At 44.1% G+C, this 27,860-nt stretch overlaps 2 protein-coding genes across 2 annotated transcripts; both read left to right on the top strand.

Annotated features, from left to right (window-relative positions):
- Positions 1–793: 793 nt before the first annotated feature.
- LOC307025309 (general transcription factor II-I repeat domain-containing protein 2B-like) lies at positions 794–2,644 on the top strand (the record flags this gene model as incomplete). The annotated part of the gene is made up of 1 exon (XM_079659944.1): positions 794–2,644. The coding sequence occupies one exon, from the start codon at positions 794–796 to the stop codon at positions 2,642–2,644; it is 1,851 nt and encodes a 616-aa protein (XP_079516070.1).
- Positions 2,645–4,597: 1,953 nt separating this feature from the next.
- LOC307025906 (uncharacterized protein) lies at positions 4,598–5,826 on the top strand. The gene is made up of 3 exons (XM_079660882.1): positions 4,598–4,828; positions 5,105–5,257; positions 5,457–5,826. Exons 1-3 carry the CDS (start codon positions 4,705–4,707, stop codon positions 5,678–5,680), a joined length of 501 nt encoding a protein of 166 aa, XP_079517008.1. The 5' UTR covers positions 4,598–4,704; the 3' UTR covers positions 5,681–5,826.
- Positions 5,827–27,860: the final 22,034 nt, after the last annotated feature.

The following is a 27,860-nucleotide window of genomic DNA, read 5'->3' as shown; positions in this document are numbered from 1 at the left end:
TTAAAGAAAATTCAGATTGAACATGGTAAAAAACTGTAAATTATAGTGTCCGTCCAAAAAATATTTTGTACTTATGTGAAAACTAACCTCGGATGATGGGTTAGTAGACTAAAAGCTTTAGGAATCCAAAGTACAACATATAATAAGTACCCTGTATCAAGATTGATGCAAAACAAGTGATATTTGACCTTTTTAGACAGATTTAACAAAAAAAAACTATTCTGGAGCCATTTGGGTGGATTTTCATGATCCCCCCTTGTTCGATTTTGACATGTAACATCTCTTTCTGACCGTTAGAGCCAATAAAATCGAAGGGAAATCGTCCCGCACACACTCATTTTAATAAAAAAAAGGTTGCGTCTTCCCGCATTCAATCTTACTACAGAGCGTAGGAATGGCCTGCTCTGATATTTGAAAAAAGGAATTGCAGTTTTATTGCTTATAGATTATCAGAACATTTCAAAGAGTCACATTGGATATTAACCTATGGATTAACTACAGCAGCGATACTCAACCCGCGGCTCGCGAGCCGCATGCGGCTCTTTTAAGACTAACTGCGGCTCTTTTAAGTCCCACTTAAAAAATAAAAATAAATAAATAAATCTTTGAAAAACGAAAAACAAAGTCAGAAGAATTCATCAACATTTCATTATCACTCACAAGTCACACATCAGTCGTCGCCCCTCCCCCTCTGAATAGCCAATCAAATATTATGTCAGGTTTCGCGCTCTGATTGTTTCGCGCGAGATAATTGCTACGTCACACTGGGAAAACTATACAGCACTATGCAAAAATGGCTACGACTAAACGGAAATATGAAGAGGAATATCGAACATTTAAAGAGGAGTGGGAACTGGAGTTTTTCTTCGTCTCCACCGGTTCGGGAAAATGCACCTGCCTGCTTTGTGACAACATCATTTCACAATTTAAAAGATCCAATTTGCAGCGCCATCACGACACAAAACACCCGAAGTTTAGTACCGACTTTCCGAAAGGTGGAGAGCTGAGGGCGGAAAAGCTGGCTAGACTCAAACAGAACCGAACTGCTCAAAAAAACTTTTTCCACACTAATACGAGTGAAAGAGCGACAGAGGCATCCTACAAAATCACACATGAACTGATGAAAAAGATGAAGCCATATACTGATGGAGAAATGGAGAAGGACTGCATACTGCTGGCTTGTTCAACGTTGTTTCCTGAGAAAAAAGACCTGGAACGAGAGGCCAAAAAAATGCAACTGTCGGATTCTACTGTAGCTAGGAGGGCATCAGACATTTCAGAGAACATTGCACATACTCTTAAGGACAAACTGTCATCCGCTGAGTTTGTCAGCCTTGCAATGGACGAAAGCTTGGATGTCAATGACACGCCACAATTACTAATCTTTATCCGGGCGGTCAACAGTAAGCTTGACATTACAGAGGAACTGCTTGACATGGTTTCACTGAAAAATGGAACAACGGGCATTGAAATAAAAAACGCTGTGCTGGAAACATTACAGAAGTTTAACATTGGCCCAGAAAAAATCACAGCATTCACGACAGATGGCGCACCGGCGATGCTTGGTAAGAGGAACGGAGCCGTGGCCTTGCTGAAAGAGACGCTTAAAAACGGCGGGGTTGCTGCTGAGGGTATTTTCTCATACCATTGTATTGTGCATCAACAAGCCTTGTTTGCTAAGTTCAAATGTCTGAATGAAGTGATGGCAAATGTAATCGAAGTGGTTAATTATATCAGGGCCCGTGCAAGAAACCACTTAAATTTTAAACTGCTGTGTGAGGAGTTTGACACTCACTATGGAGATTTGGTGTTACACACCGAGATCAGATGGCTGTCTAAAGGACGTATGCTTGCACATTTAATGGACTTGATTGAACCCCTGAAAGCCTTCATTGTCGGCCAAGGGGAGACTTCCCGATTTTCCTTTTTGGATGATAAAGAGTGGGTGCTGTCTGTTGCGTTCCTGTGTGACATTACGCAGCACTTGAACGAACTTAATCTCAAGATGCAGGGAAGAAACAAGACCGTGTATGAGCTCTACACGGCTGTCAAAGTATTTTCTGACAAACTGGATGTACTCGACCAAAGTGTCCGTGGTTCTGATTACCGTTTCTTCCCCACCGTGCAGAAAGTGATGGCGAGGCATGCAGACGCTCTCCTGACCTGTCAATCTCAATTCTGTGAGGTGCTAACTGAGCTCAAGCAAAACTACACATCCAGATTCCACGACTTCAAGGACCATAGCAATATTTTTCTACTTGTGAAAAACCCATTCCTGATTGAAGTCAATGAAATGAAGCAAATAAGCGACCAGCTCGGACTTGTGCAGCTTCAAATGGAGTTCGTGGAGTTAAAGAGCTCAGATGAACTTCAGCGTCAATTTCGGATTACAGATGTCGTGGACTTTTGGAAACTGGTGGGGCATCTACCAAATATCTCCAGACTGGCAAGACGCATCATCTCAATGTTTCCATCCACATACCGGTGTGAAGCAGCATTCTCTGCGCTCACAAAAATAAAATGTCGCAACCGAAACAGATTGAGTCTGCAGCACACAACAGAGGCCCTCCGGATCGCCGTTTCCAGCGCAGAGCCCGACTTCAAATCACTTGTGCGGCAGAAGGAGTGTCAGAAATCACATTGAGTGTGAAGTAAGGTCAACATTACTCTTCTGACAACCCCTGCTGTGTATAATCTGCTGTTATATGGACTGTGATTATCAGTAAACATGCTGTCTGTTATCTGTTGTTTTGTGTGTTTTGTGGTTGCAGTGAAAATAAGAAATCACAGTTATTGCACTGTACATTATGCTTTTCATTCTTAAGTAACATATTACTATTATCCATATTCTCAAATGCATAAAGGTTTCAGGGAGGAAAGGAGCGTTTTTGGATTGTGGCTCTTGCAAAAATATTTTTTCGTCAATGTGGCTCCTGATTAGGACAAGGTTGAGTACCACTGAACTACAGCATCGTTTTTATCGTTTTAATGCCATTGAAGACCAATTTTGACCAGACAAAACCAAGGTAAACCATGTTAGCGTTGTAGGCTACCTAGCACCACATGTTTTGATGTACGTTTTTGTTGATAACGCTGCGAGTTTGTATCTTTCAGTGTTGAGGTGGGTACCGTTAGATTCTGTGTCTTTACGATCATAAACGATGTGTTGGATGTGCAGCTATGATAAGTAATAAGGGAGCTAGGAGTGATTTTCGGTGCAGTAAAAGGTTAGCATTTTTCGCTCGGGGCTAATTCAGAGGCTCACTGTTAGCATTGTGTGTTTTTTTTTGAAGAACAAAATGAAAAAGATCAGTTAAATTAGTTTTTTCCCGTTATATGGATATAAAATATTCATAGTTTATTAAATATTAAGGTTTCTTAGAGGTTGTTTCCTGCAAATGACACAATTTCGGCCCCGGAATCGGGTCTTCAGATGATGGTTAATGGTCCGGCCCTCAACAGCTCTATGTCAATTATGGGGTGTCATCATATGCCGTTTCCATGGAAACACATCCCTCGCCATGAAACACGATGTCGCTGTAACTCCAATGGACACGGTCCGATCGCCCCCAAACTTCGCTTGTATATCACCGATCCATGCCTCAACAGCTTTACGCCAAATCTGATATCTCACCATAGGCTGTTTCCATGGAAACGCATCCCTCGCCAAAAAACACGATGTTGTCGTAACTGATATGAAAATGGTCAAAAAGTGCCAAAACTTCACATGTGTGCTAACAGTCCAGTCATGAAGACATCTACGGGACAGTTTTGAGATTTCTTGAAATGCCGTTGTCATGGCAACACAATGCTCGCCATGAAACACGGTTTTCTCATAACTTCCGTGAAAATGCTCCAAACAGCCCAAAACTTCACAGGTTTGGTAACGATGCATCCATCAACATATCTAAGCATATTATGGGGTGTCATCAAATACCGTTGCCATGGCGCCATCAAGTTAGTTCAATAGTTTGCAGTTCAAATATTCTGCTGCTTTTCCAAGCTTTTTTACTTTCTTTTCTTCTCTTATCAGACATTCAAGCCTGCAGTGTTCATGTATCATTTCAATCTAAATTCTTCACTTTCTTCTTACACATTACATTTCAGCATAGCAGTTCAGCGTCAGCTTTTCAGCATAAAGCATTCCCACTAGCAATTTCTTCAGGAATTGCATTCTTTAGTTGTTTAACTGTTGTGCAAGAGATGGGTATGGAGCCATGGACAGAGAAACAGAGTTGTGGAAATGGCTCTGCCTCAATTATTTCAGTATACTTCTGTCTTTGGCTATTTGAAGCTGTGTGACAGCATGTGTGAACATCACTTTAGGTATGAAAGGAACAGGAACAGGTGCAGGTCAACACAGAGCCTGCAGTCAGCACAGCAGAGGAGTGTATTACCTCATTCACACCAACGGTGTTTCGGGGCCGTTACGGAGCTGGAGCTTGAAAAGCACCGGGTTTACCTCTTCACACTGCAGCGGAGCAGCCTCTTAGCTCCGGAATCCGGTTCGTTTCAAGCACCAAAAAATTGTCCGGCCAGAGCAAAAGCACCATATACGTCACGCTTACGTCGAGGCAGGGGCAAGGGCAGGGGCGGGATCAACTCCTGAACAACAACAAGAAGGTCAAGAAGGACTATCAGGACCAAAAGCGAAACCTCGGACGGAGTGGTAGCGGTCGTCCGAAAACAAGTCCACATTATGACATGCTAGACTCGGTCCTCGGGGACAGACCGACGAGTGGTTTTGGATCCATGGTGAACTCGCTTTCTCTCACGTCGATGATGTTGCAGGACGAGTCACTGAATGTGCAGAGCTCATTTGTTGCCGGTGAGTTATGCATTACCCATTTGTTTTATTTGTGACTTTTTGTTTTACAGCATAAACTAAACGATGTAGCTATCGACAGACTTGGTAATAAAGCTAAAGTTGACCTACTACAGCTACCGGATGTGTGCATCCAAACCAATAATAGCGCTAGCATGCTAATGCTAACAATAATAAACAAAGGTATCCCCATGGCAAAGACAGAGCTAATGCCTCCAATGTATCTTCTTTCTTCTCACTAACGAGTTATGATTCATTGTGTTTATATTGTGTTTACAGAAATATCTGGTTTGGAGTGTACTGTGTCGGAACCACCACTGCCGTCGGCGTGTAGCTCGCCAATGCGGATGGAAGAGTCTCCTTTTCCCACAAGCAGCTCTTCCCAGGAATCTCTGGTGAACCTAATCCAGCCACTGGGCCGACACAAACAGGGTAAGGTTTACAGTGGTCATAATAGTAATACTGTTCCCTGTTGCCATGTGCATTTATCATGGCATAGTTATTGTAGTAGTTGTTCAAGTTATACAACTGCAGCCATAAGAACAATACAAAATTGTATTACACAGTATATAATATACATCTCATAAAATGCCATGAATATAGTGTTGACTTTATTTTTCCCTTTTTGTAGTTAAAAAGAAGCGGGATTTATCATCTGGCCTTCTGGAGTATCTGGAGAAAAGTGAGGACAGGGAGAAAAGGCTTCAGGAGCAGGGCCAGGCGATGCTTCAGGAGGTGCATGTGGCCAATGCTGAGTTCCTACGAGTTTTCACCAGAATCGAGCAGAACGGCCACAAAATGCTTGGCATGGTAGACAGGCTTGTGAAGGTGTTGGAGGCCAACAACAAAAGCTGACCATATGTTTTTATGTAAATAGTTCATACCTTTTTTGTATACACGTTCTTTTTTTGTATACACATTATTATTATAGTATATTCGCCACACTTTTTGGTGAATTATTATTATTGTTGATTTGTACAATAAACCAAATTCAAAAGTCATGTCTGATCCATTGATTTTATTGAAAAAACGGATAGGCATGTGTATTTGAGTTAAGAATATAGTCTAAACCGTTTGGGTATGTACTTCTTTTTTAAGAATATAGTCTAAACCACAGAAATGACAGAAAAGCTGCAGATAGAGCCATAAGAATGGAATGCAACTGATTTAATGTGTAATCTTTTTATAGGCAACAATTTAAGCTTTGTTAGTTCCAGGTTTAATAATAGTCAGATGTGAATCATGTGTGCAATCCTTATCATTTAAAGTGCCCATAAAATGATGTTTGAAATGTAAATGTATACTTGTAATGTCTTCCTAGGAGAAGGCCCACTCACAGATTGACACACATTTAAATACAGGGCATTCACTTATGATATGACATACTGTACATTATATATGAGCCCTATCAATACAGGCTAATATGATGTTTTTTATTCTGATAACAGTATGGCAGCATCAGTGTATAAACAAGCTACATTGATAGGGATCCTTTTTTTTTAATTTCCTGTCTAATTAATATAGTTTTTAGTAAGAATATACTATTTTGATAAAGGGAAATAAGATTGAGTATTGCCAATAATTAAATCAACATGTTCCACTGTTGTGTAGATGAACAGCAGTCATTGTTATTATGGATATATAATAAGGACTGCTGTTAACAATGGTTATATGATTTTGGGGAGGCCAGGAATGTATGATAATGTTCTATATTATTTGTAGTTCTTTTGTCCAGTTTCAATTGTATTCATAACTCGATTATGTGCTTTTTATCGTTTTTTTCATTTGATTTTACAATATAGTCTAAACCACAGAAATGACTCTGGAAAAGCTGCAGATAGAGCCATAAGAAAGGAATGCAACTGATTTAATGTGTAATGTTTTTATAGGCAACAATTTAAGCTTTGTTAGTTCCAGGTTTAATATGTGCAATAAGATCATTTCAATACGTTTTGCAATAAACATTGAACCAGTCCGGCCCTCGACTAGTACCTATTTATTTTTATTTTGGCCCACTGTGTATTTGAGTTAAGAATATAGTCTAAATTGTTTGGGAATGCACTTTTTTTATTAGAATATAGTTCATACCTGTTTGTATCTAGATGCTGTGATTTGTATACAAAATAAACACACTTCAAGTCTGATCCAGTGATTTTATTTTTTTTAAAAAGAGGCATGATACAAAATAGATCAGGTTTAACTGCAGTAATATTAGTGGTCCCCCATGTTGAAATAGTCCATCAATGTGGATCTAACATCAGCTCCTTCTTGTCTACCATTATCTGGTAAGGGGTGTAAAGCGGGTTGGTCGTACACAAGTTCATGGCAATCGTCAGTGAAGTTGTCGCTATGTTCCTCACATATGTTGTTTAGTACACAGCAAGTCACTGTCATTATTTTGCTGAGCTCCAGCTCGCAGTCGTTCCTTTTTAGGAGGCACCTCCATCTTCCTTTTAGCCTTCCAAACGCCATCTCAACAACCGACCGTGCACTGCTCAGCCTGTAATTGTAGGTGTGCTGTTCAGGGGTCAGTCTCCCAGCATCCGAAAATGGTTTCATTAGCCATCTTTGCATTGGATAGGCTGGGTCGCCAATCAGGTAATGTCCAAAATCACAGCCAGAGATGGTCATTTTGTTTTGGCCTAGCAACACTCCATCACTGATAGCCACCCGAAGATTGGATTGTTTTAGCACTCTAGCATCATGTACACTACCTGAGTCGCCAACACACACATCCCAGAACATCCCCCTGCCATCAACAATAGCCTGTAGAACAACAGAATGCCATCCTTTTCTGTTATAATAGTCCTTGGGATAATCTCGGGGTGCTAAAATAGGGATGTGGCTTCCATCTATTGCACCAACACACTGTGGTGCTCTCCAACGTCTGTTGAAAAAAGTGGCCATTTCCACCAACTTTTCCACATCAGGAAATGTGATGTGATGGTTGCCCTGCAGAAATCCTGAACACAAAGGCAAACGGTGCTTTGGCCTACCCCGAAAAGATGGCTGATGGTCCTGTATTCACCTCCGGTGGCCAGCTTCCAGAGGGCAATTGCAACCCGGTTTTTATTGCGTATACACAGACGGTAATTTGTGTCTCTTCTCCCCATAACGCCGCTGACCTGGTTGCAGATGTAGTCAAAGGACTGCCTGGACACGCGGAAATTCTGCATGAATTGCAGAGGGGAGAAGTCTGGAACAATGGTGTTCCACCAGTCGGAAGATCTGGGCTGTGTCCAAATAACACGCTACCTCCGCCTTTCCGCCAGCTTCAACATGATCTGTGGAAATAACATGGGAATCAGTTTTAATATTATACCATAGTAATTAATTTAGCAAAGCTGGGTAGTTTGAGCTTGGCGCATGCAGAGGCTAACAACAGCTAGCTCTAACATCGAATAGGACGTATATTTACCTTATTTCTCCTACGGAATCTGAATCGTCGTTGATGTTTAGGATTGTAAAGCAGCTTTGAATTTAGCATGTAACGACTGTAAAGTTGGTAGTAAAGTCGTCCCATTTCGTCCATTTCGTTTCGACAAAGCAAAACCAAAACGAGTAGCGCTTCAACACAATCGGCCATTGTTGTTGTTGTCGGTGTCAGCTGTGAGGGTTTTCCGCGCGGTTTGGCTTTATGAAGCAGGCACGCAAACGGTTACATCATGACGCAAACGATGACGCAATGACGCGGCACCAGTCGGACTCTGGGCGGTGTGAAAAGAGCCTCCGCTAAACCGAAAAAACGGTTCTGAACCTGAAAAGCTCTAGCACGGAGCTTGAACCGGAGTTGCGTTGATGTGAATGAGGTATATGGTAGACCCTCCAGAAAAACGCGGGCAAAAATCCTTGATTATGCGGGCTAAATTCCTTGATTATGCGGGCTAAAATCCTTGATTATGCGATTAAACATGCAGAGTTTTTATGTGATGTTATGCGGTGAAATTGCGGGAAGTTGCGAAATATGCGGAAAGTTGCAAAATATGCAAAATATGCGGGGGAAAAGAATAAAACAATTTAAAAATATTGGGCTGTCTTATTTATTCTCTCTCACACACAACCTGCCACTAACGTTAAACCCCTTTACTATTCAATTAAACACATTCAATGTTTATTTATTGTAAAAGCAATTAGGCTATTTGAATCTCACACCCCCCCCCCCCCACACACACACACACACACTTCTCCGCCTCATTCTGTTTTCATTTACTCGTTCGTTATCCGACCAGCTTTAATCTTGTAGGCTACTCACTTCGTTTCTTGTAGCCCTCGAAAGGGTTTTGGAGGTTGATGCCTCGGTGAATCTTAAAAAAATCATTTCCATGTCAAAAAGTCACAGTTTGTCGTAAAACTGTTGAAATATAGGTCTATGAAAAATACACAACTAGAAAGACTAAATATCCCAGAGTCGCGTAAGTGATATCACAACTGTTTTCCTCCACTAAGAGATAGCTAAGATAAGCGCCATATAGATAGAATCTATCTATATGGCGCCAAACAACACTGTGGCCATATAGATAGAATCTATCTATATGGCGCTGGCCAAGATAAGATAACTTTAACAAACTTTGCCTTTGTGCTTAGTACCAGGTTGTTATCATACCAGCAATGGGTCTTGCTCGTTCTTTCGTTTCCCGTCTGATGAAAGGACCAGGAGTGGCTGGATCAAGTTAGCTACCTAGCTAGTAGCTAGCACGTTAGTTAGCATTACAGCCTTGTCATTTTTATTAGCCTTAACATGAAGTAACATTAAGTAACCCAACATGTTAAACAGTAAGAGTAGTAGTCATATTTCATGAATCCTTTGAAGAGTAGCCTACTGTCACACCGGTGTGATCATTCTATAATACACAATTTAAGCCCGGGGGAGAAATGCTAACGCTACATAGCATCTGCGATCTTTTCTACTTCACGCTATCTGCACAAATGGTTGACATTAAACATTAAAAAGACCAGGCAGTTCAGAGAGAATCAAAGAAAGGCAGGCAGCTTTGTATGACATTCTTCTGGACGTGTTTCATTGTGGTGATAGTGAGGGTAGTCAATCGTTTTGTTGACAAGACAGTAGTGACGGCCATCTTGGTGACGTGTGTTGTTATGCGAAACCAGAGATGTAGTTCTTTGAGCGGTTTCACACAAACGAATGTGTTACTTCACATTTTTTTGACTTGCAAAATTATCTTTTAAATTGACAAACATCATATGTGTAATTCGTGGAACAATTCAAACGGGATCGAAAGATAATCTTTCTCTCTCCTTTGACTTCAATACAAATTTTTTACGAAATATGGTCCCATGGAGGTCCACCGGAAGGGGAGGGACTTTGCCACTCTATTAAACATTAGCATATTAGCGTGCTACTGTTAGCATTTAGCTCAAAGCTAGCTACAAACGTCCTGAGTACTGCCTGTTAAAAGAAAACAAATGTATCCAAGGAAAGGTGTAGAACGGGAAGAAGAGTGAGTATCAAACCTAAAACTGGAGATGTGGAGCCCAGTAGAGAGACAACAGGAGGTGGCTGATATTTAAAAGCTTGGTGAAGGCCAGCAGTGCCAGGTGCCACCACATCAGGTTCACACCCCCCCTGCAGGGGAGGACAGGGGAGACACTTTTTTTCACTGTGTGAGATCAAACCTGCAGGTCTCAGACTGACTCTCTATTCTCAGGTTCTCATATTAGACCCTCCAGAAAAACACGATTCTGCGATCGCAGAATTTACCGCATAATCAGCAAAATGGCGCATATTTTTAAAAGGCCGCATATTTATCAAAAGGCCGCATAATCCCCGCATTTTTCCACACAAAGTTGAGGGGAAGAAAAGTTAACTCGTCTTGACGTGACGTCATCAGCTTGCGCATCACAGAATGTAAACAACACTGTATAGAGTGAACGTGTGGAGCTCACACGATAGAGAAAACACCAAGATGAAAAAATCTAATCCATTTACAGACGAACATTTCTACTAAAGACTGGGCAAAAAGTGGGGGGAAACTATTCTGCACCCCGTGGTGCAGAATAGTGGCGGTGGCGACCCACTTTGATTCATTCAAAAATTCGGAAAGGCTTTCTGCTGCTGCGGACAAGAAAGCCATTAAACTCACGTTCACCGACTGACAAACATCATATGTGTAATTCATGGCACAATTCAAACGGGATCGAAAGATAAGTTCTCATTCATAACCAGTGTTGTGCTAGTTACTGAAAACCAGTAACTAGTTACATTACTAGTTACTTCATTTCAAAAGTAACTCAGTTACTTTACCGATTACTTACACACAAAAGTAGTGCGTTACTGTGAAAAGTAACGTTTTAGTTACTTAACAAAAGGGCTCCCAAAAAAGAAAAGCTCCCATTAATGCCCTTATAGCCTTCATTTAAGTACTGTTATTGCATTGGAGAATAATACAATCTGTTGATCAACTTGACATGCATTTGCATCACTGAACTCTGCTAAGCAATGTGGTCTATACAAAAACAAAGATATGTTTCAAAGTGCCAATTTATCGTCGTCAGAGAGCGATTCCGGTTGATACATGGCAAAGGCTTTCACAAAGTTAGAGCCGTTATCAGTAACCGTGGAGGTAACTTTTGTTGACACTCCATACAAAGAGTGAATGTGGTCAATCTCACTAGCAATAAGATCGTACGTGTGCCTACCCTTTATCCTTTTACAGGCCAACGCAGCTTTCTGGCGTTGTAAAGTGGTGGGGTTTATCCAGTGAGATGTTATCCCGAGGAAGCTTCTGTTGTGGACAGACCAAATGTCTGCGGTGGTCGAGATGTATTCCAGCCCCTCAAATGTTTTCTTTAGCTCGCTATCCTTTTTGGTATATTCTTTCTCCAGGTAGTTGGAAAACGTTTTGCGTCCCATATGCCGTGTGCCTCCCGGACATGGTATCATGCTTACTAGCTCCCTGAAAGCGGGTGACTCCACTGTAGAAATAGCCTGCACGTGTTCAACAACATACCATGCAATGGCTTTATCCACTTTCACCTGACTAGCAGTCCCTCGGTTGAAATCCAGCCGCTGTTGCTTGGGTGGAGGTGGAGGTGAGGTGGCGTCGGATGGCTCTGGGTCTGTGCTCTTAACTAATAGCTTCGTCCCAGCATGTTGTTTTTGCAGATGTTTTAACAGATTGGAATTGCTGTTTTGAGCAGTAGATAGGATCTTTGACCCGCCAAGACACAACTTACACTTAACTAACACATTCTTTTCTTTATGCTCGAGAAAAGTAAAATAGTGAGCATATCTCCATGCGGAGAAACTCGACTTGTGCTCCGCCGTCGCCATGATAGTATTGTTAGTAGGCTAACTAAACACAAACACGCCCACAAAGCGTCTCCGCATGTGACACAGGAAGTATCTAAGTACATTTACTCAAGTACTGTACTTAAGTACAGTTCTCATCTCTGTTCGCCTCGCTGTTGGCGCCGCTCACCAACGTCTGGGAGCCGAGACTATATAAAAAAAATAAAGGAGTAACGCACCATGTAGTAACGGTAACTGAGTTACTGAATTTAAAAAATAACGCGTTAGAGTACTAGTTACTGCCAAAAATAACGGCGTTACAGTAACGTTACTTTGTAACGCGTTAGTCCCAACACTGTTCATAACACTCTGTTCGATGTCTCACTATGGGATGCGCCTCAACACGTATGCAAACAGAAGCATCAATCTCATTACGCCAATCCTGATTGGCTGGTGATCTTGACGTCTACGTCAGGGAATCCACCCACCCTTTAAGTAGCTTGTGCTACGTTGCAGCGTCATTCAAACACCTCTTCTCGCTTCAGAGCACATCTCGAATATCAATAGCCGGGCTAGCTTAACGGTCCACAGACTGAACCCAAGCTAACATTCGGTCGACGGGCGCTTGCCGGCTACTTTTTTGCTTTGCAGAAGAATTGAACAAATATTAACACACCAGTTAATATTGTAATCTGCCCCGCCGTTTTTTCTTTCAAAATAACGGTAAGCTTTGATTTTTTTCTTCAAACAGTAACATACCTGTTGCTAGTTTATCCCTCCGCGCTGACACCACGGCGAGCGAGGACGGACTCTTCTCTCCCTCACACCAGAGGAGACGGAGATAAGAAAGATATTAACACACCAGTTAATATTTTTTAAAGAAAAATCTAACCCGTCTTTTTTTCCTTTCGGAATAACGATAAGGTTGGATTTTTTTCTGTAACATACCTGTTACTAGCTTGTCCCTCCGCGCCGACACCCCGGCAAACGAGGATGGACCCTTCTCTCCCTCACGCCAGAGGAGTCAACAACGGCGGTAGCCGCGGAATCTGAGCCGTGTCAGGCTGGGGCCCGGTGGCGGTAAGAGCCGCGAGAGCGGAGCCCCATGCTGTGTCAAGCTGGGGCTCCCAACTGGACCTCACCGTGGTTCCACCCGCGGAGGATGTCCTAGAGCTGGATTATATATTATAAAAATAAAAAATAAATAAAAAATGCTATGTAATATGGAGGAGGATGAAGAGGATGCCTCTGAGTTCCTCTTATCCGACTCGGATGAGCACAAAGATGACATCTTCGTTTCATCTGCCCAGGCTGCCAAGCCGGTGGCGATGTCCGCTCCCCCGGGCGAAAGCACACCAGCTTCGCCCTGCCTCAGTATGGACTTGCAGGCTGTGTGCCAACGCGCTGCGTCCAGGCTGGACATCCCCTGGCCTGAAGTGGCCAAGGAGACCTCCAGATCTCGCTATGAGGGGAAGAACTTGCCCCAAGCAGCGAGGATGAAGAGGCAGCTTCTCCCAGTCTTTCCAGAGATGCTGGACGAGGTGTCGGTCTCGTGGAGAGACCGCCCTTTCAGCAACAAGGCCCCAATCCAGGGTGCTTCCTCTTTGGACTGTGACGGCATGGAGAAGCTCGGCCTGCTCCGCATGCCGCCCATGGAGCCGCTGGTGGCAGCACACCTCCAACCGCGGCTGGCTTCGGCACCGAGCAGGAACCCCACGCTACCGGCAAAGGCAGACCGCTTCCAGTCAGCAATGACCGAACGAGCCTATAAAGCCGCAGCTTTGTCCGCCAGGGCGCTCAACGTCTCCTCTCTGCTGACCGCCTACCAGGCGGAGCTCTGCGAGGACATGACGGACAAACCTGAGCCTGCCGTGTGGGACGAAATTGCAGCGATCACGGACATTTGCCTCCGTGTGCAGCGCTGTGCAGTCCAAGCCATGGGCAAAGCACTGGGTATAATGGTGGTACAGGAGAGAGCCAGGTGGCTTAACCTGACGAACCTTCCAGACCAGGAAAAAGAGGACGTCTTGGACATGCCTATTGTTCCCGAGGGCATATTTGGCTCCGCTCTAGCTTCGATGCAGCAGTGGTGTGATTCCAGAAAGAAGGAGGATGAGGCTCTCCAGCTTTGTCTTCCCCGAAGGGTCCAGCCGCCGCCTTCAACGGCCCCGCGGCAGTCCTTCGCTCAGGCTGCCTCAAGTCCTGCCCGTTTCAAGATCCCGAAACAGCAGAGGCCACAGCCCGCCCCGGGTCTCCAGCCTAGACACGAGGCGAGGACGAGCTGGCCAAGAAAGTCTCCGGTTCCGGCAGCAGCCACTCAGGCACAGCCGGTCCAGACTTCCAGCCACCAGACGAGGAAGAAGAAAAGGGCGGCCTGACAGCCTCCTCTCCTCTCCTCGATAAAAGAGCTGGAAGTTCCCTGTTCTCCAGCTCCAGAACACGTTCCTGTGTTAGATGCTCATGTGTTTCCGGGGTGCAACCATGCCCCCATCTTCCCGCCACCTCGAGTGATGTCAGAACGTCATCCTCAAGTTCGCGCCATGAGGGAAATGGACTTAGCCCCCCCAGGGCTGCGTGAGTTCAGCTGTGCTCTTTACTCTCTACACTGATGATTGTCGTACCAACACACAAAATCAAGTCATCCTTAAGTACTCTGATGATACTGCAATAATATCTCTGCTCAGTAACACAGACGACCCTGAGCTGCACCAACAGGCTGTAAATCAGGTGGTTGAGTGGACTGATAACAATGCTCTTGAAATCAACACCAAAAAAATGAGGAAATCATTTTTGGCTCACCATCAGACTCCCATAAAGTCCCCATTGTCATCCATACAGATTAAATCAAGCAGGGAGTTTCATATAAATATTGGGTGTAATGATTGACCATTTGCTGTCATGGAAGGATCACATTGAATATCTGTGCAAAAGGACAAAACAAATAATTTATTTTCTCCGCCGTCTTAGGTCTTTTGGGGCGAGCAGAGACATTTTTCTGTTGTTCTTTACATCTGTGATCATGTCTATTCTGCAGTACTGCAATACTACCTGGTACAAATGTTTGTCAGCATCTTTAAAATCAAAACTGCTCCACCTGTTAAAAATCTGCTCAAAGATTGTTGGTCAAACTCAGCCTATCATAACAACCTAGTGAGGCTGTCCAACAACATCATCTCTGACCCAAACCATGTTCTGAACAGTGAATATGAACTGCTACCATCTAATCGGAGATACAGGGTCCCACGATTCAATAAAGTCAGACTGAAGCACTCCTTCGTGCATCAGTCAATCCTCACAGTAAACACAGAGCTAAATCCCAGATCAAATGCACGCTAAGGGTTCTTTGAGCATGTTTTCTCTCACTGATTGTGCTGTTATGTTAAATGTTTGTTGTTTGTGTTTCATGTATTGTGTCTGGATACTTGTCTGTTGATGTTGGACAAGGAGCTGCTGTGACGCAAGTCAAATTTCAGACTTGATCTGACAAATAAAGTAATATCGTATCGTATCGTATTAACATCAAAGACAGCAAGCTCCGCTGCTCGTTTAAGTCACACAAACACATGTCATCACTATTGTTTCTTAATAAATCATTTTCCACTGTCGTTTCCAGGCTTAAAGCCAAGGGTGCAGTCAATAAAAATGAAAAGAAAAACAATAAAAACAATAAACAGTCTGACGTCTACCCCCCTTCCAGTGGGGGCTGGTGGAAAATATTTTTTGGGGGGCTGTTGATATAGTGAGTTAACAATTTTTTTTGGGGACAAATTACCCCTTAAATTTGGACTTCTGGTGATGTAATGGCCCCATAAAATCGTGGTTCTAGGGCCAGGAACAACCAGGCTGAGTCGGGCTGAGTATGCTAAACTAACTGCGGTCAAGCCAGCCTCCACTCGGGAAAACCTAGTCAAGCTAGCCCTCACGTGATATTGCGGTGCGCGAATATCCTATGCATTACGGTAGAGTAAAAAAAAATCATCCCTCTGTGTTTAGATGAGAATAAAACAAAAACTGTTTTGTATCAAAGACTAATTTCAGTTCAGGGTGATAGCAGGACATCCCATCTAGTCACTCAGAAAAAAATCCGGACATTCTGATGTAGAGTTTCAAAATAAAAGACCTTTGAAATCTCTATTGTATGAGCTATCATCCCTGTTTTTAGATGAGAATAAAACAAAAACTGTCCAGTATCATAGATACATCTCACTCCAGGGTGATAGCAGGACACCCCATCTAGTCACTCAGAAAAAATCAGGACATTCTGATGTAGAGTTTCAAAATAAAAGACCTTTGAAGTCTCATATATGAGCTATCATCCCTGTTTTTGGATGAGAATAAAACAAAGACTGTCCAGTATCATAGATCCATCTCACTCCAGGGTGATAGCAGGACACCCCATGTCGTCACTCAGAAAAAATCAGGACATTCTGATGTACAGTTTCAAAATAAAATACCTTTGGAGACAGGGATGATAGCTCATATATGAGACTTCAAAGGTATTTTATTTTGAAACTGTAGATCAGAATGTCCTGATTTTTTCTGAGTGACTAGATGGGATGTCCTGCTTTCACCCTGAAGTGAAATGAGTCTTTGATACTGGACAGTTTTTGTTTTATTCTCATCTAAACACAGGGAGGATTTTTTTCTTACTCTACCGTAATGCATAGGATATTCGCGCACCACAATATCACGTGAGGGCTGGCTTCACTAGGTTTTTCCGAGTGGAGGCTGGCTTGACCGCAGTCTAAACTAGAGAGAGAATCGCTGTCAAGGGGGCTACAACTACAACAAGATGAACATATTTGACCGTGATTTAATTGTAATATACGTTTCAAAATGATGCCGAAGTAACAACATACTGATACCGGATAGTAAAAACCATGAATTAATGCTTTGACAAGTCTGCAGACAGACGGCAGGCGAAAAACCTTTTAAAATGCGTGTTTTCTAATGGAGATTTGGCTAAGCTAACGTTGTAAATGCTCCGACCATCCACACTCACAACAACGGCCTATACAGACATAAATAAACCAGCGACTGTATTTGCCATGACACAGACAGTATGTGGTTTGTACTTGTTTAACTTTTGTCTAGTTTCTGAACAGATATGAAGAGCTGTGAGCTCTGAGTGCTAAGAGTTAACGGCTGTGTTGTTTTTCTGGGGAGCTCATTGAAGATGACGTCACGGCTCCGCCTACACTGCGTTACTATAGATACTACCCCAGTTCCTCACGAGTCTAAAAAACAACTCACGTCAAAGCACGTAAGCAACGTGGGCGCCAACGTGGGCGCCAACGTGAGCGCTCTAGTGACCAAAATATTTGACGGCGCTGATTGGCTGAAATTATGTTTCGGCGGCACAGTTTACTATTGAGACTTTTGCAACGTGCTGGTTGCTGCTGTTTGGCTCGGGGGCAGCGCCCCGTAATGATAAACTAATGCCAAGGACAAGGCCAGGCAGGAAACATGTGACTTATCAGTAACTTTAGACATCGTAACACAATTTTAAACAAGATTTTATTGTAGATTATACATTTTACTGATAGCAATTGTATGATATTTACCTTGTTCATTAAATATTAAAAATATAAAATATATAGATTTTTGAAATATATATTTTTTGAAATATATATTTTTTAATATTTTGTTTTGTATGTGGGAAGAGGTGGGGCGGCGCCCCTAGCGCCCCTATGGGCCGGCCGCCACTGCCCCCTTCTAAGAGTGGCTGCTGCCTCTCTCAGAAGGCGGACGATGGACGGGGCTGTGAAGGCATCACCGCCACGCGCATGCGCAGTGTCGACCGGGGTTGTCAACCTGGGGTACCACCATGTTCAGACACTAGAGGGCCCCATAACACAACAAATAAAGACACAGAGGGCAGACGACAGGGATGTGACATCTCCACTCGCTTTGAGAAGCGAAAAGCGGGGGATGCTCACAGATTCTGCTTGGGTTTTCAAGACAATAGCACGGGGTTACAGACTCCAATTCGCTGTCACCCCGCCTCACTTTTCGGGAATTCTGCATTCGCAAGCCCGGGGAGAGTCGGCCCATATTCTGGAGCAAGAGATTATCTGGCTACTAGAAAAGAAGGCTATATCTATAATACCCTCCGAACAGAGTCAGAGCGGCTTTTATTCCAAGTATTTCCTCGTTCCCAAACGGGGAGGGAACGGAATTCGGCCTATACTAGATTTGAGGGCTCTGAACAAATATCTCGAAAGATAAAAATTCAGAATGCTCACTCACATATCTCTGTTGTGTCTCGTGCGCCAAAACGATTGGTTCACATCATTCGACCTGAAAGACGTGTATTTCCACATCCCAGTATATTATGCACACAGGAAATATCTGAGGTTCGCCTTTCAGGGTGTCTGTTAAAGAGTACAGATTACTTCTTTTCGGTCTGTCTCTCAGCCCACGAGTGTTTGTACGGTGTACGGAAGCCGCGATAGCCCCGTTAAGACAACAGGGTATTCGCCTGGCAACTTATCTGGACGATTGGCTCCTTCTCGCACAGTCGGAGCAAGAGGCTATTACGCAGACGAATGTCCTCGTAAAACACCTGCTCGACCTGGGTTTCGTAATAAACACAGAAAAGAGCATGTTGTCCTCAGCCCAGACTGTACTCTTCCTGGACCTACGCCTGAATTTGGTGCCCTTTACAGCCCGCCTGTCAGCAGAGAGAGTGAAAGCCTTCAGGGCTTGCCTCGCTCATTTCCAGCCACCCAAATATGTTATTCTTCAGATCATGTCTGCGGTTACTGGGGCTCATGGCGTCAGCTATCCTGGTGGTACGACTGGGACGCTTACACATGAGGGAGTTTCAGCGCAGGGTAGCTGCCCTCAGACTGCGTCATGGCGCGCGGAGAGTGATGGTCACTATGAAATGCGTAATGGCACTGCGTCAATGGCTGCACCCGACTTTTCTAGTACGGGGCGTGCCTATGGGTGCTGTCCTATCACGGAAGGTGGTCACCACAGACGCATGTCTGACGGGCTGGGGGGGTATATACGAAGGTCGACCTGTGAGGGGTCTCTGGAGCAGAGACCTCCAACGGTCACACATAAATTATCTGGAGCTTTTAGCGGTGTTCCTCACCCTGAAACGCTTTCTGCCTTTTCTCACAGGACATCATGTCCTCGTGAGGACAGACAACACGACCACTATATATTGTATATAAACCGCCAAGGGGGTTTGCGTGATCTCCAGTTACACATGCTGGCATGCAAACTGATCTTATGGAGCTGCGGACGTCTCCTCTCTCTGAGAGCGACGCACGTACCAGGAGTGATGAAACTCGGGGCAGATCTGCTGTCAAGAGGTGCACCACTATATGCAGACTGGACTCTACATCCAATAATTGTGAGTCAGCCGTGGGTGCGTTACGGCCGGGCCGCGGTGGATCTGTTCGCATCAAAAGAGCTTGATATAGAGCTTCCTGATTGCATTGTGAAGGAGGACTCTGTTCAAATCTTTGATAAGGCAGAAATGCTTGGTTGTTTTAATGAGCATTTTATTGCTTCTGGTTCTCTGTTTACCTCGCAGAACATAGCTCAAGGAGCCACTGATCGCTCTGACGGTGGTATCTGGGAGGGTGAACCGTTTAATCTTATTCCAGTAACAGTTTCAGAGGTGCATAAAGCCCTGAAAAGTTTGGAACCAAGAAAATCAGCAGGTCCTGACAACCTGGAGCCGTACTTTTTAAAGTTAGCAGCTGATTTTATAGCTTTGCCCTTGGCTTATCTTTTTAATCTGTCCTTGGAGACAAACGAAATTCCCCTTATTTGGAAATCTGCTTTTGTTCTCCCACTGTTAAAAGGGGGTGACCCCACTCACCTAAACAACTACAGACCCATCTCCAAATTATGTGTTTTAAATAAAGTACTGGAATCACTGGTCAATTTCCAACTGAAAGAGTTTTTATCAATAAATAATATTTTATCTGAGTTTCAATCTGGTTTTAGGAAAAATCAAAGCACTACAACAGCTGCCTTAAAAGTAGTAAATGATCTTATTTACTTCTTAGACAATAGAGAGCATTGCGCAGCACTTTTTATTGACTTGTCAAAGGCTTTTGACACAGTGGATCATGCCTTGCTGTTACAAAGACTTGTTAGTATCGGTCTTTCAGGTAAGGCTGTCTGTTGGTTCAAGAATTATCTTTCATGCAGATCACAGTGTGTGCGGGCAGAAGGCTTAACTTCAACATCTCTTCCGGTATCCAAGGGTGTGCCAAAGGGATCTGTTTTAGGACCATTGTTATTTATTATTTACATTAACAGTCTTAATAACAATGTTTTGAATGCAAATTTGCATTTTTATGCTGATGATACAGTTATTTATTGTTCTGCGTCCACCCCGAAGCAGGCTCTTTGTCAGCTCCAGAATGCTTTTAACATTGTACAATCCAACATGTGTGATTTGAAACTTGTTTTAAATGCTGCCAAGACAAACCTAATGATGTTCTCGAAAGCAAAAGCCAAGGTCTTGAACCTTCCTCCTATCACCACCTTGCAGGGGACGGAGGTTGAATCTGTGTTGCAGTATAAGTATCTTGGAATTATAATTGACAATTCGCTCTCTTTTAAACCACACATTGTGGAACTCTTGAAAAAATTAAGAATAAAATTAGGTTTTTTTCTTTAGAAACAAGTCTTGTTTTTCCTATGAGGCCAAAAAGAGACTAGTGTCTGCAACCTTTCTGTCTGTGCTGGATTATGGAGATGTGGTTTATATGAATGCATCTTCTCAGTGCCTTCACTCGCTGGACACCGTCTACCACGGTGCACTGAGATTCATCACAAACCTCAGATCCTTGACGCACCACTGCAATCTATACACTCGTGTTGGATGGTCTTCCCTGACCACGCGTAGACTGAAACATTGGCACATCCTTATATATAAGGCTATTCTTGGTGCTCTTCCCCCTTATCTAAGTATGTACATAAATAAAAAATGCACTGGATCCTATCGGCTTCGCTCAGAGAACTTTTTCCTTTTAACTGTACCAAAGGTCCGTACTGAACTTGGGAAAAGGGCGTTCAGTTACACTGCCCCTCAAGCTTGGAACCTGCTTCAAACTGAGCTGAAACTCAGAGAGCTGGTCTCATTAGAAACACTCAAAGCAACTTTAACTGACCTCGAAGCAGGCCGCTGTGTCTGTAAATGCTTTGGCTAAACTTGGTGTATGACTGTGTTGTGATTGTGTGTTTGTTTTTTTTATTGTTTGTAACTGTAAAAATGTCTGAAACTGTGCTGTTACCATTCTTGGGCCAGGACTCTCTTGAAAAAGAGATTTTTAATCTCAATGAGACCTATCCTGGTTAAATAAAGGTTAAATAAATAAAAATAAATAAAATAAAAATAAAACGCTCAATGTCAGCTGTTCTTTTCAATGCGCGATTTAAATGCACGTTTGGCCTCCGGTCCTTCTGTACGCATTCCCACCCCTGGCTCTGATACCCCCAACTCTGGCCAGAGTGAGAGAACAACGCCACACACTGATCCTAATAGCTCCACACTGGCCTGCAATGTACTGGCTGGCGGAGATATATCAGCTGCTGTGCGGGCAGCCGTGGCAGCTCCCGCTACGCAGGGACATACTGTCTCAGGCCGGGGGGACGATTTTTCACCCACACCCAGAGCGCTTGGCACTATGGGCCTGGCCCGTGAGTGGTATAACCTGAATACAGTGGGACTCCCTCAGAAGGTGATAAACACTATTCAGAGTGCAAGAGCTTCCTCCACCAGGTCCCTCTATGACTGTAAGTGGAGAGTGTTCGAGGAGTGGTGCCTACAAAAGGGACACATCTCTTTTCAATGTCCTGTCGGGGTGATTCTATCATTTCTACAGGACCTGATTGATAAACACAGAGCTTTCTCTATGATCAAAGTGTACCTTGCTGCTATTGCTGCATGCCATGTGGGCTTTGATGGAAAGACGGCTAGCCAACATCCTTTGGTCTGCCGTTTTATGAAAGGGGCTCGCAGGCTCCTCCCTGTTTCCAGGTCACTGGTGCCCTTATGGGAGTTGGCAGTGGTTTTAGATGGGCTCACTTGACCTCCATTTGAACCCCTGGAAGAAGCTGACATGAAACACCTGTCACTGAAGACAGTGTTGTTACTGGCTCTGGCATCTGCCAAGCGAGTCAGTGACATTCATGCGCTCTCTGTACATCCTTCATGCACTCAGTTTGCCCCGGGGCAAACAAGATTGTTGCTGAAGCCCAACCCTGCCTTTGTACCTAAGGTGGTTGGCTCATGTACCCCCATTGACATTGAGGCGTTTCCTCCGCCACTGTGTTCCTCTGAGGAACAGCGAATTTGCTGTGCCCAGTCTGTGCTTTACGCACCTATATGGACAGGTCAAAAGATTTTCGATGCAATGAGCAACTCTTTGTATCCTGGGCTAACCCTCATAAGGGCAAGCCCGTTACCAGGCAACGGCTCTCCCACTGGATTGTGGAAGCGATTGCTCTGGCTTATACGAGTCAGGGTTTGCAGGCACCAACGAGCCTGCATGCTCATTCTACTTGTGGACTGGCTACATCCTGGGCTTTGTTCAAGGGTGTTTCCATCCAATACATTTGTGCAGCAGCGAGCTGGTCCTCACCGCTCACTTTTGTCCGCTTTTACAGGCTAGATGTCTCTGCTCCAAGTGTGGCCCGCGCAGTGCTGGGCCACGTGTTGAGACAGGGTTCTACCTGTTAAGTTCTGGTTGTTTTGGTGATTTTCGAGATAAGCATGTCTAGCAATACGGGAGTTTCAATATCCCATAGTGAGACATCGAACGGAGTGTTATGAATGAGAACTATAGGTTTCTTACGTAACCCCAGTTCTCAGAGTATCATGAGATCAGGTCACCAGACGGCCCTTCTTGCTAAGGCGAAGCGAGAAGAGGTGCTTATTTTTGAATGACGCTGCGACGTAGCGCAAGCTACTTAAAGGGTGGGTGGATTCCCTGACGTAGACGTCAAGATCACCAGCCAATCAGGATTGGCGTAATGAGATTGATGCTTCTGTTTGCATACGCGTTGAGGCGCATCCCATAGTGAGATATCTCACTTCATGTTACTCTGAGAACTGGGGTTACGTAAGTAACCTATAGTTTTCTCTCTTCATTGACTTCAATGCATAATTTTTCCGAAATAAGGTCCCATGGACCGGAAGTAGATGGGCGTGACCTCGCCACTCTATCCCTGGCCCCTCTGCTCGATTTTGCTGATTGACATCTCTTTCTAACCGTCAGAGCCAAGGGAATCAAGGGGAACTCCCACATACTCCTTATTTGGTAATGTGTGTGTGTGTGTGTGTGTGTGTGTGTGTGTGTGTGTGTGTGTGTGTGTGTGTGTGTGTATGTGTGTGTGTGTGTGTGTGTGTGTGAGACTGACGCATAGCCAAAACCGGAAGCTGCGATAACTCTGGTGGCTACCATTAGCAGCTAACTTTTACTCTCCGATTTTTATATACTGTCACGATCTGTCTGTGTTGTGTTTTGTCTTGTCTAGATCTGTCTTTGGTTTTCTGTCTGCGTTGTGTCTTGTCTAGATCTGTATTTGGTTTTCTGTCTGCGTTGTGTTTTGTCTTGTTTTGATCTGTCTGTGGTTCCCTGTCGTTAGTTTCCCTGGTGTGTCTAATTTACCCGATTGTGTTCACCTGGTGTCCCTGTGTTTTCTCCTCCCTCCTCAGATGTGTCTTGTTTGTATGATTAGTCTTGTGTGTATTTAAGTTCTGGTTTTTCTGTCTGTCTTGGTCGGTTCGTCTTGTGCAATGTATAGTTCTTCGGTGAGTGTTCTGTTTTGTCTTTGTTTGTATCGCATCGCATCGCATCGCATCGCATAGCCTAGCCTTGAAATAAAGGAGTTTTTTCAGTTTATATCTGCATTTGGGTCCTGCCTGCTTCACACTAGTGATGGGATAATGATACCTCAAGGAGTGTATTGACACACTATACAAACTGTGTCGGCACTGTATTGATACTGCGCCGGTCACCCAATAGTGCCTGTAATTCCCTCAGTACAGACGACAGCAACGAGTTTTTAATTTACTGGCAGGATTTATTTGGTTCATCCAGACCGTGAAAACTGTAATCAAAAAACATAATACACAAATACAATAATCACTAGTCAAAATAATAACAAAACATACAGTAATATCCCAACATTGTCCTGGTAATGTCGTCACTTTCAATTAGGCTACTGTATACACAATACACTTTGGTTACATATAATTCAACAAAACACAAAGACCAATCTAACTAAGCCCAACATGTGTTAGCCCTTAGCTGTATAAAAACAATTTAATACAAACAAGAACAGAAAACACACACAAAAAACATCAGCAAAATATACCTTAGTAGCTGCATTCCATGAGGAAAATTGTGTAGCTTGGTATTACTCTGTACGATTGTTTATCTTGATGCTAAGAGCTATTTTGCAGATGCATCAGCACTGAAGAACATGTACTAAATCAGCGGACTTTTCGGATGAGTGTTACGCTAAAGTATGTCCTGACGGAAACAGGCGATATAAAAACAAAGGTTCCGCCTTAGAGAACTTTGGTTCCTACCAAAATAAATAACTCAGAAATACTGCGCTGACTGACACAGAGGCAGTTACACTCCCACCAAAACATATCACATGTATATGATTTTCTTCAACTATTGAGAGACAACATACTGCGTAGAAAAGATAAACAAAAAAAAACTAAACTTCAGTCCTTGGCTTCCCAGAGAACGATCTCCATGACTGCACCTGTAGTGAGACAGATAGAGAGAGAGAGGGGAGGAAAAGAAAGAGAGAGGCCGGAGTCTTCAGTCTGCTTCCATCAGCGTCACCGTCTTATGGATGGGCCTTTCCAGGTGGACAGGTTTGGAGATACGCTTTCCTTTCTCATCAAGGGTTGAGTCGCTGATGAGCAACTTGAGTCTTCGCACCTTCCCATCCTTTCCTGGGTACACTTCGATAACCTTTGCCATCCTCCACTGGTTACGTGGTGTAGTATCATCTTGCAGGAGTACAACATCGCCGACCTTTGCATTCCTGCGATCTTTGGTCCACTTCTGTCTCTGTTGGAGGCTCAGGAGGTACTCCTTCTTCCATCTTGTCCAGAAGTGGTTGGATAAGAATTGAACTCGACGCCATCTCTTGCGTAGGTATAGATCTTCCTTGACGAACTTCCCAGGAGGTGGAGCGAGTATCGTGGACTTCATGGTCAAAATGTGGTTTGGTGTCAGGGGCTCTGAACTGGATGAATCAGAAGCCACGCACCACTGCACACAGAGTGCTCTTTCCATGTGCAGTTCACCCAGTGTCATGTCCTTGTCTTTGGCAGCTGCAGCACATTCTTCTTTTGGGATTGTGTCTAGGACCTTCTTGCTGTTAGAGATAAACTTATGCAGCCGGAGTTTGCCTGTGCTGCAAAGCTCTCTTGCTTCTTTCACCAGTTGGATCGCTTGGTCTTCAGATGCTACACTTGACAATCCATCATCAATGTAGAAGTTCCGTTGAATGAACTTTATGGTGTCGTCACTAAAGTTTCCTTGTCCTTCAGCAGCGACATGCTTCAGCCCATAGTTGGCACAGCCAGGTGACGATGCTGCACCAAACAAGTGGACCTTCATCCGATAGATGGAAGGTTGGCTTTCGAGATCTCCATTGTCCCACCAAAGGAACCGCAGGTAATCTTGGTCTTCTGCCTTAACATGGAACTGGTGAAACATGCGTTCGATGTCACACATGATTGCCACAGGACCTCTTCGGAAGCGATACAGAACTCCCACCAAGGTGTTTGTCAACTCAGGACCCGTCAGGAGGTGGTCGTTCAAGGACGTTCCTTGGTACTTGGCGGAGCAATCGAAGACAACGCGTATCTTCCCAGGCTTTTGTGGATGATACACCCCATGATGCGGAATGTACCAAGCTGGAGCTTTGTGGATGTCTACCTCCGGGACCTTTTCTGCATCTCCGCGTCTTATGGTCTCATCCATGAAGGTCTTGTAGTCTTTGTAGTACTGGTCGTTTCTTCTCAGCTTTCTTTCTAGGCACCTGAGACGATGGATAGCACAGATCTTATTATCAGGTAAGTTAGGTCTTTCTTTCTTGAATGGCAGCGGCATTTCGTAATGACCGTCGCTCTTTAACTTGATGCTCTTTTCCATTTTTGACAGGAACCTTAGATCTTCTTGAGAGATGGGGCTGGTCTCCGACGCTCTTTCAACGAAGTCAGACTCCAGCATCTTGATGACATCTGCAGGTAAGAGAACTTCTTTGATCTGTGTCCTAGAGACATAGTGCACTTTCTTTGTGAGGTCTGAAGAGGACGGTAGACCTGGCATCACTTGCTTCACCATGACTTGGTGACTTATTCCAATTGCATCTCCATAGTTGAGACACGGGTTGCCATATCCCACTACACTCCAGCCCAAGTCTGTCTTCTGTGCAAACGGCTGGTGTTCCTCACCAGGCACCACTTGTCTTGGAACAAGGGCTTGGGCACAGTTGTAGCCAATTAACAGGCCGACATCACAGCTTTGCTGAGGAGCGATCTCATCTGCAATGTGTTCAAGATGAGGCCATGCTTTCGCCGTATCTGGTATGGGAATATGGTCTCTGTTTGCAGGGATAAACTCTCTTGAGTAAGTCACTGGAAGAGTGATTATCTTGTCTGAATAAAAACCTCTAACTTGTAGACCAGCTAGCTTCCGACAGGACACGATTGTGTTTCTTGAAGCCAACGTGGAGAGGTTTAGCTGAACTGGTTCACTCTTAGCATTGAGAGCCTTCGCTGTCTCGTCGAGGATAAAGGTTGTGTCACTTTGTGTATCAAGGAGTGCGTACACCAGAACTTCACGACTTGGCACACTTGTAGATGACACCCACACTGGAATTATTGTGGAGGTATGAGTGTCTCCAACATTCTGAATGACTCTAAGTGCCGTCGCCTCACGTGATGGTCTCTCTGACTGGTCTTGTGACTGTTCATTCTTCCTTTCTTTGTACTCTTCTTTGTCTTTGTCACTGTACCTTGCTCTGTCAGATCTTGTAGACATCCTTTCTTCCTTGGTGCGATCGTCATGAAGACAAGTTGGGTGTCTTCTCTCACAGGTGTCGCAGCTGTCTCTTTCTCTACAATCTTTAGATCGGTGGCCAAAATTGAGACAGCCAAAACACAATTTATTTTCTTGAACAAACTTGATTCGCTCCAAGATTGTCCCTTGCATAAACTTGTAACACCTTTGTAGACTGTGTCCTGCCTTCTCACAGAAGACACAGCTTGTGACGACGGCTTTCTCATCTGAGGTGGTTGCTAACACCTTTGCTCCAGGACCTCCGCTCTTTACACTCTTGTCTGGAATCCTTTCACTTGGCTTAAGAGCATGAAGAGATGTTATTGGGCTGCAAGCGATTTTAGCTTCACGTGTGAGAAACTTGACAAACTGGCTGAAGCTCGGGAACATGTGAGTGTCTTCTTCTGCTTCTATGACTTTCCTATTCCACCTTGAAGTCAACCAGTCTGGGAGTTTAGAGAGAATTTTCTGGTTCTCGTTGCAATCATTAAGTATTTCAAGACCTCTGATCTGAGACATGGCTGCTTCACAGCAGCGCAGGAAGTCGGCGAGTTCTTGAAGTTCCATACTGCCTTTGGAGCTTATCTTGGGCCACGCGTCAAGCTTCTCTCTGAAGGCCCTGGCGATGAGGAATGGATTGCCGTATCGCTCTTCTAGGATGTCCCATGCTGCATAATACGCTGGCTCTGTGCCAAGTAAAAAGTAGCTCTCTATG

Source organism: Notothenia rossii (assembly GCF_949606895.1).
Source record: "Notothenia rossii genome assembly, chromosome: 11".
Classification (NCBI taxonomy): Eukaryota; Metazoa; Chordata; class Actinopteri; order Perciformes; family Nototheniidae; genus Notothenia; species Notothenia rossii.
This window is presented reverse-complemented; position numbering and strand designations above follow the sequence as displayed.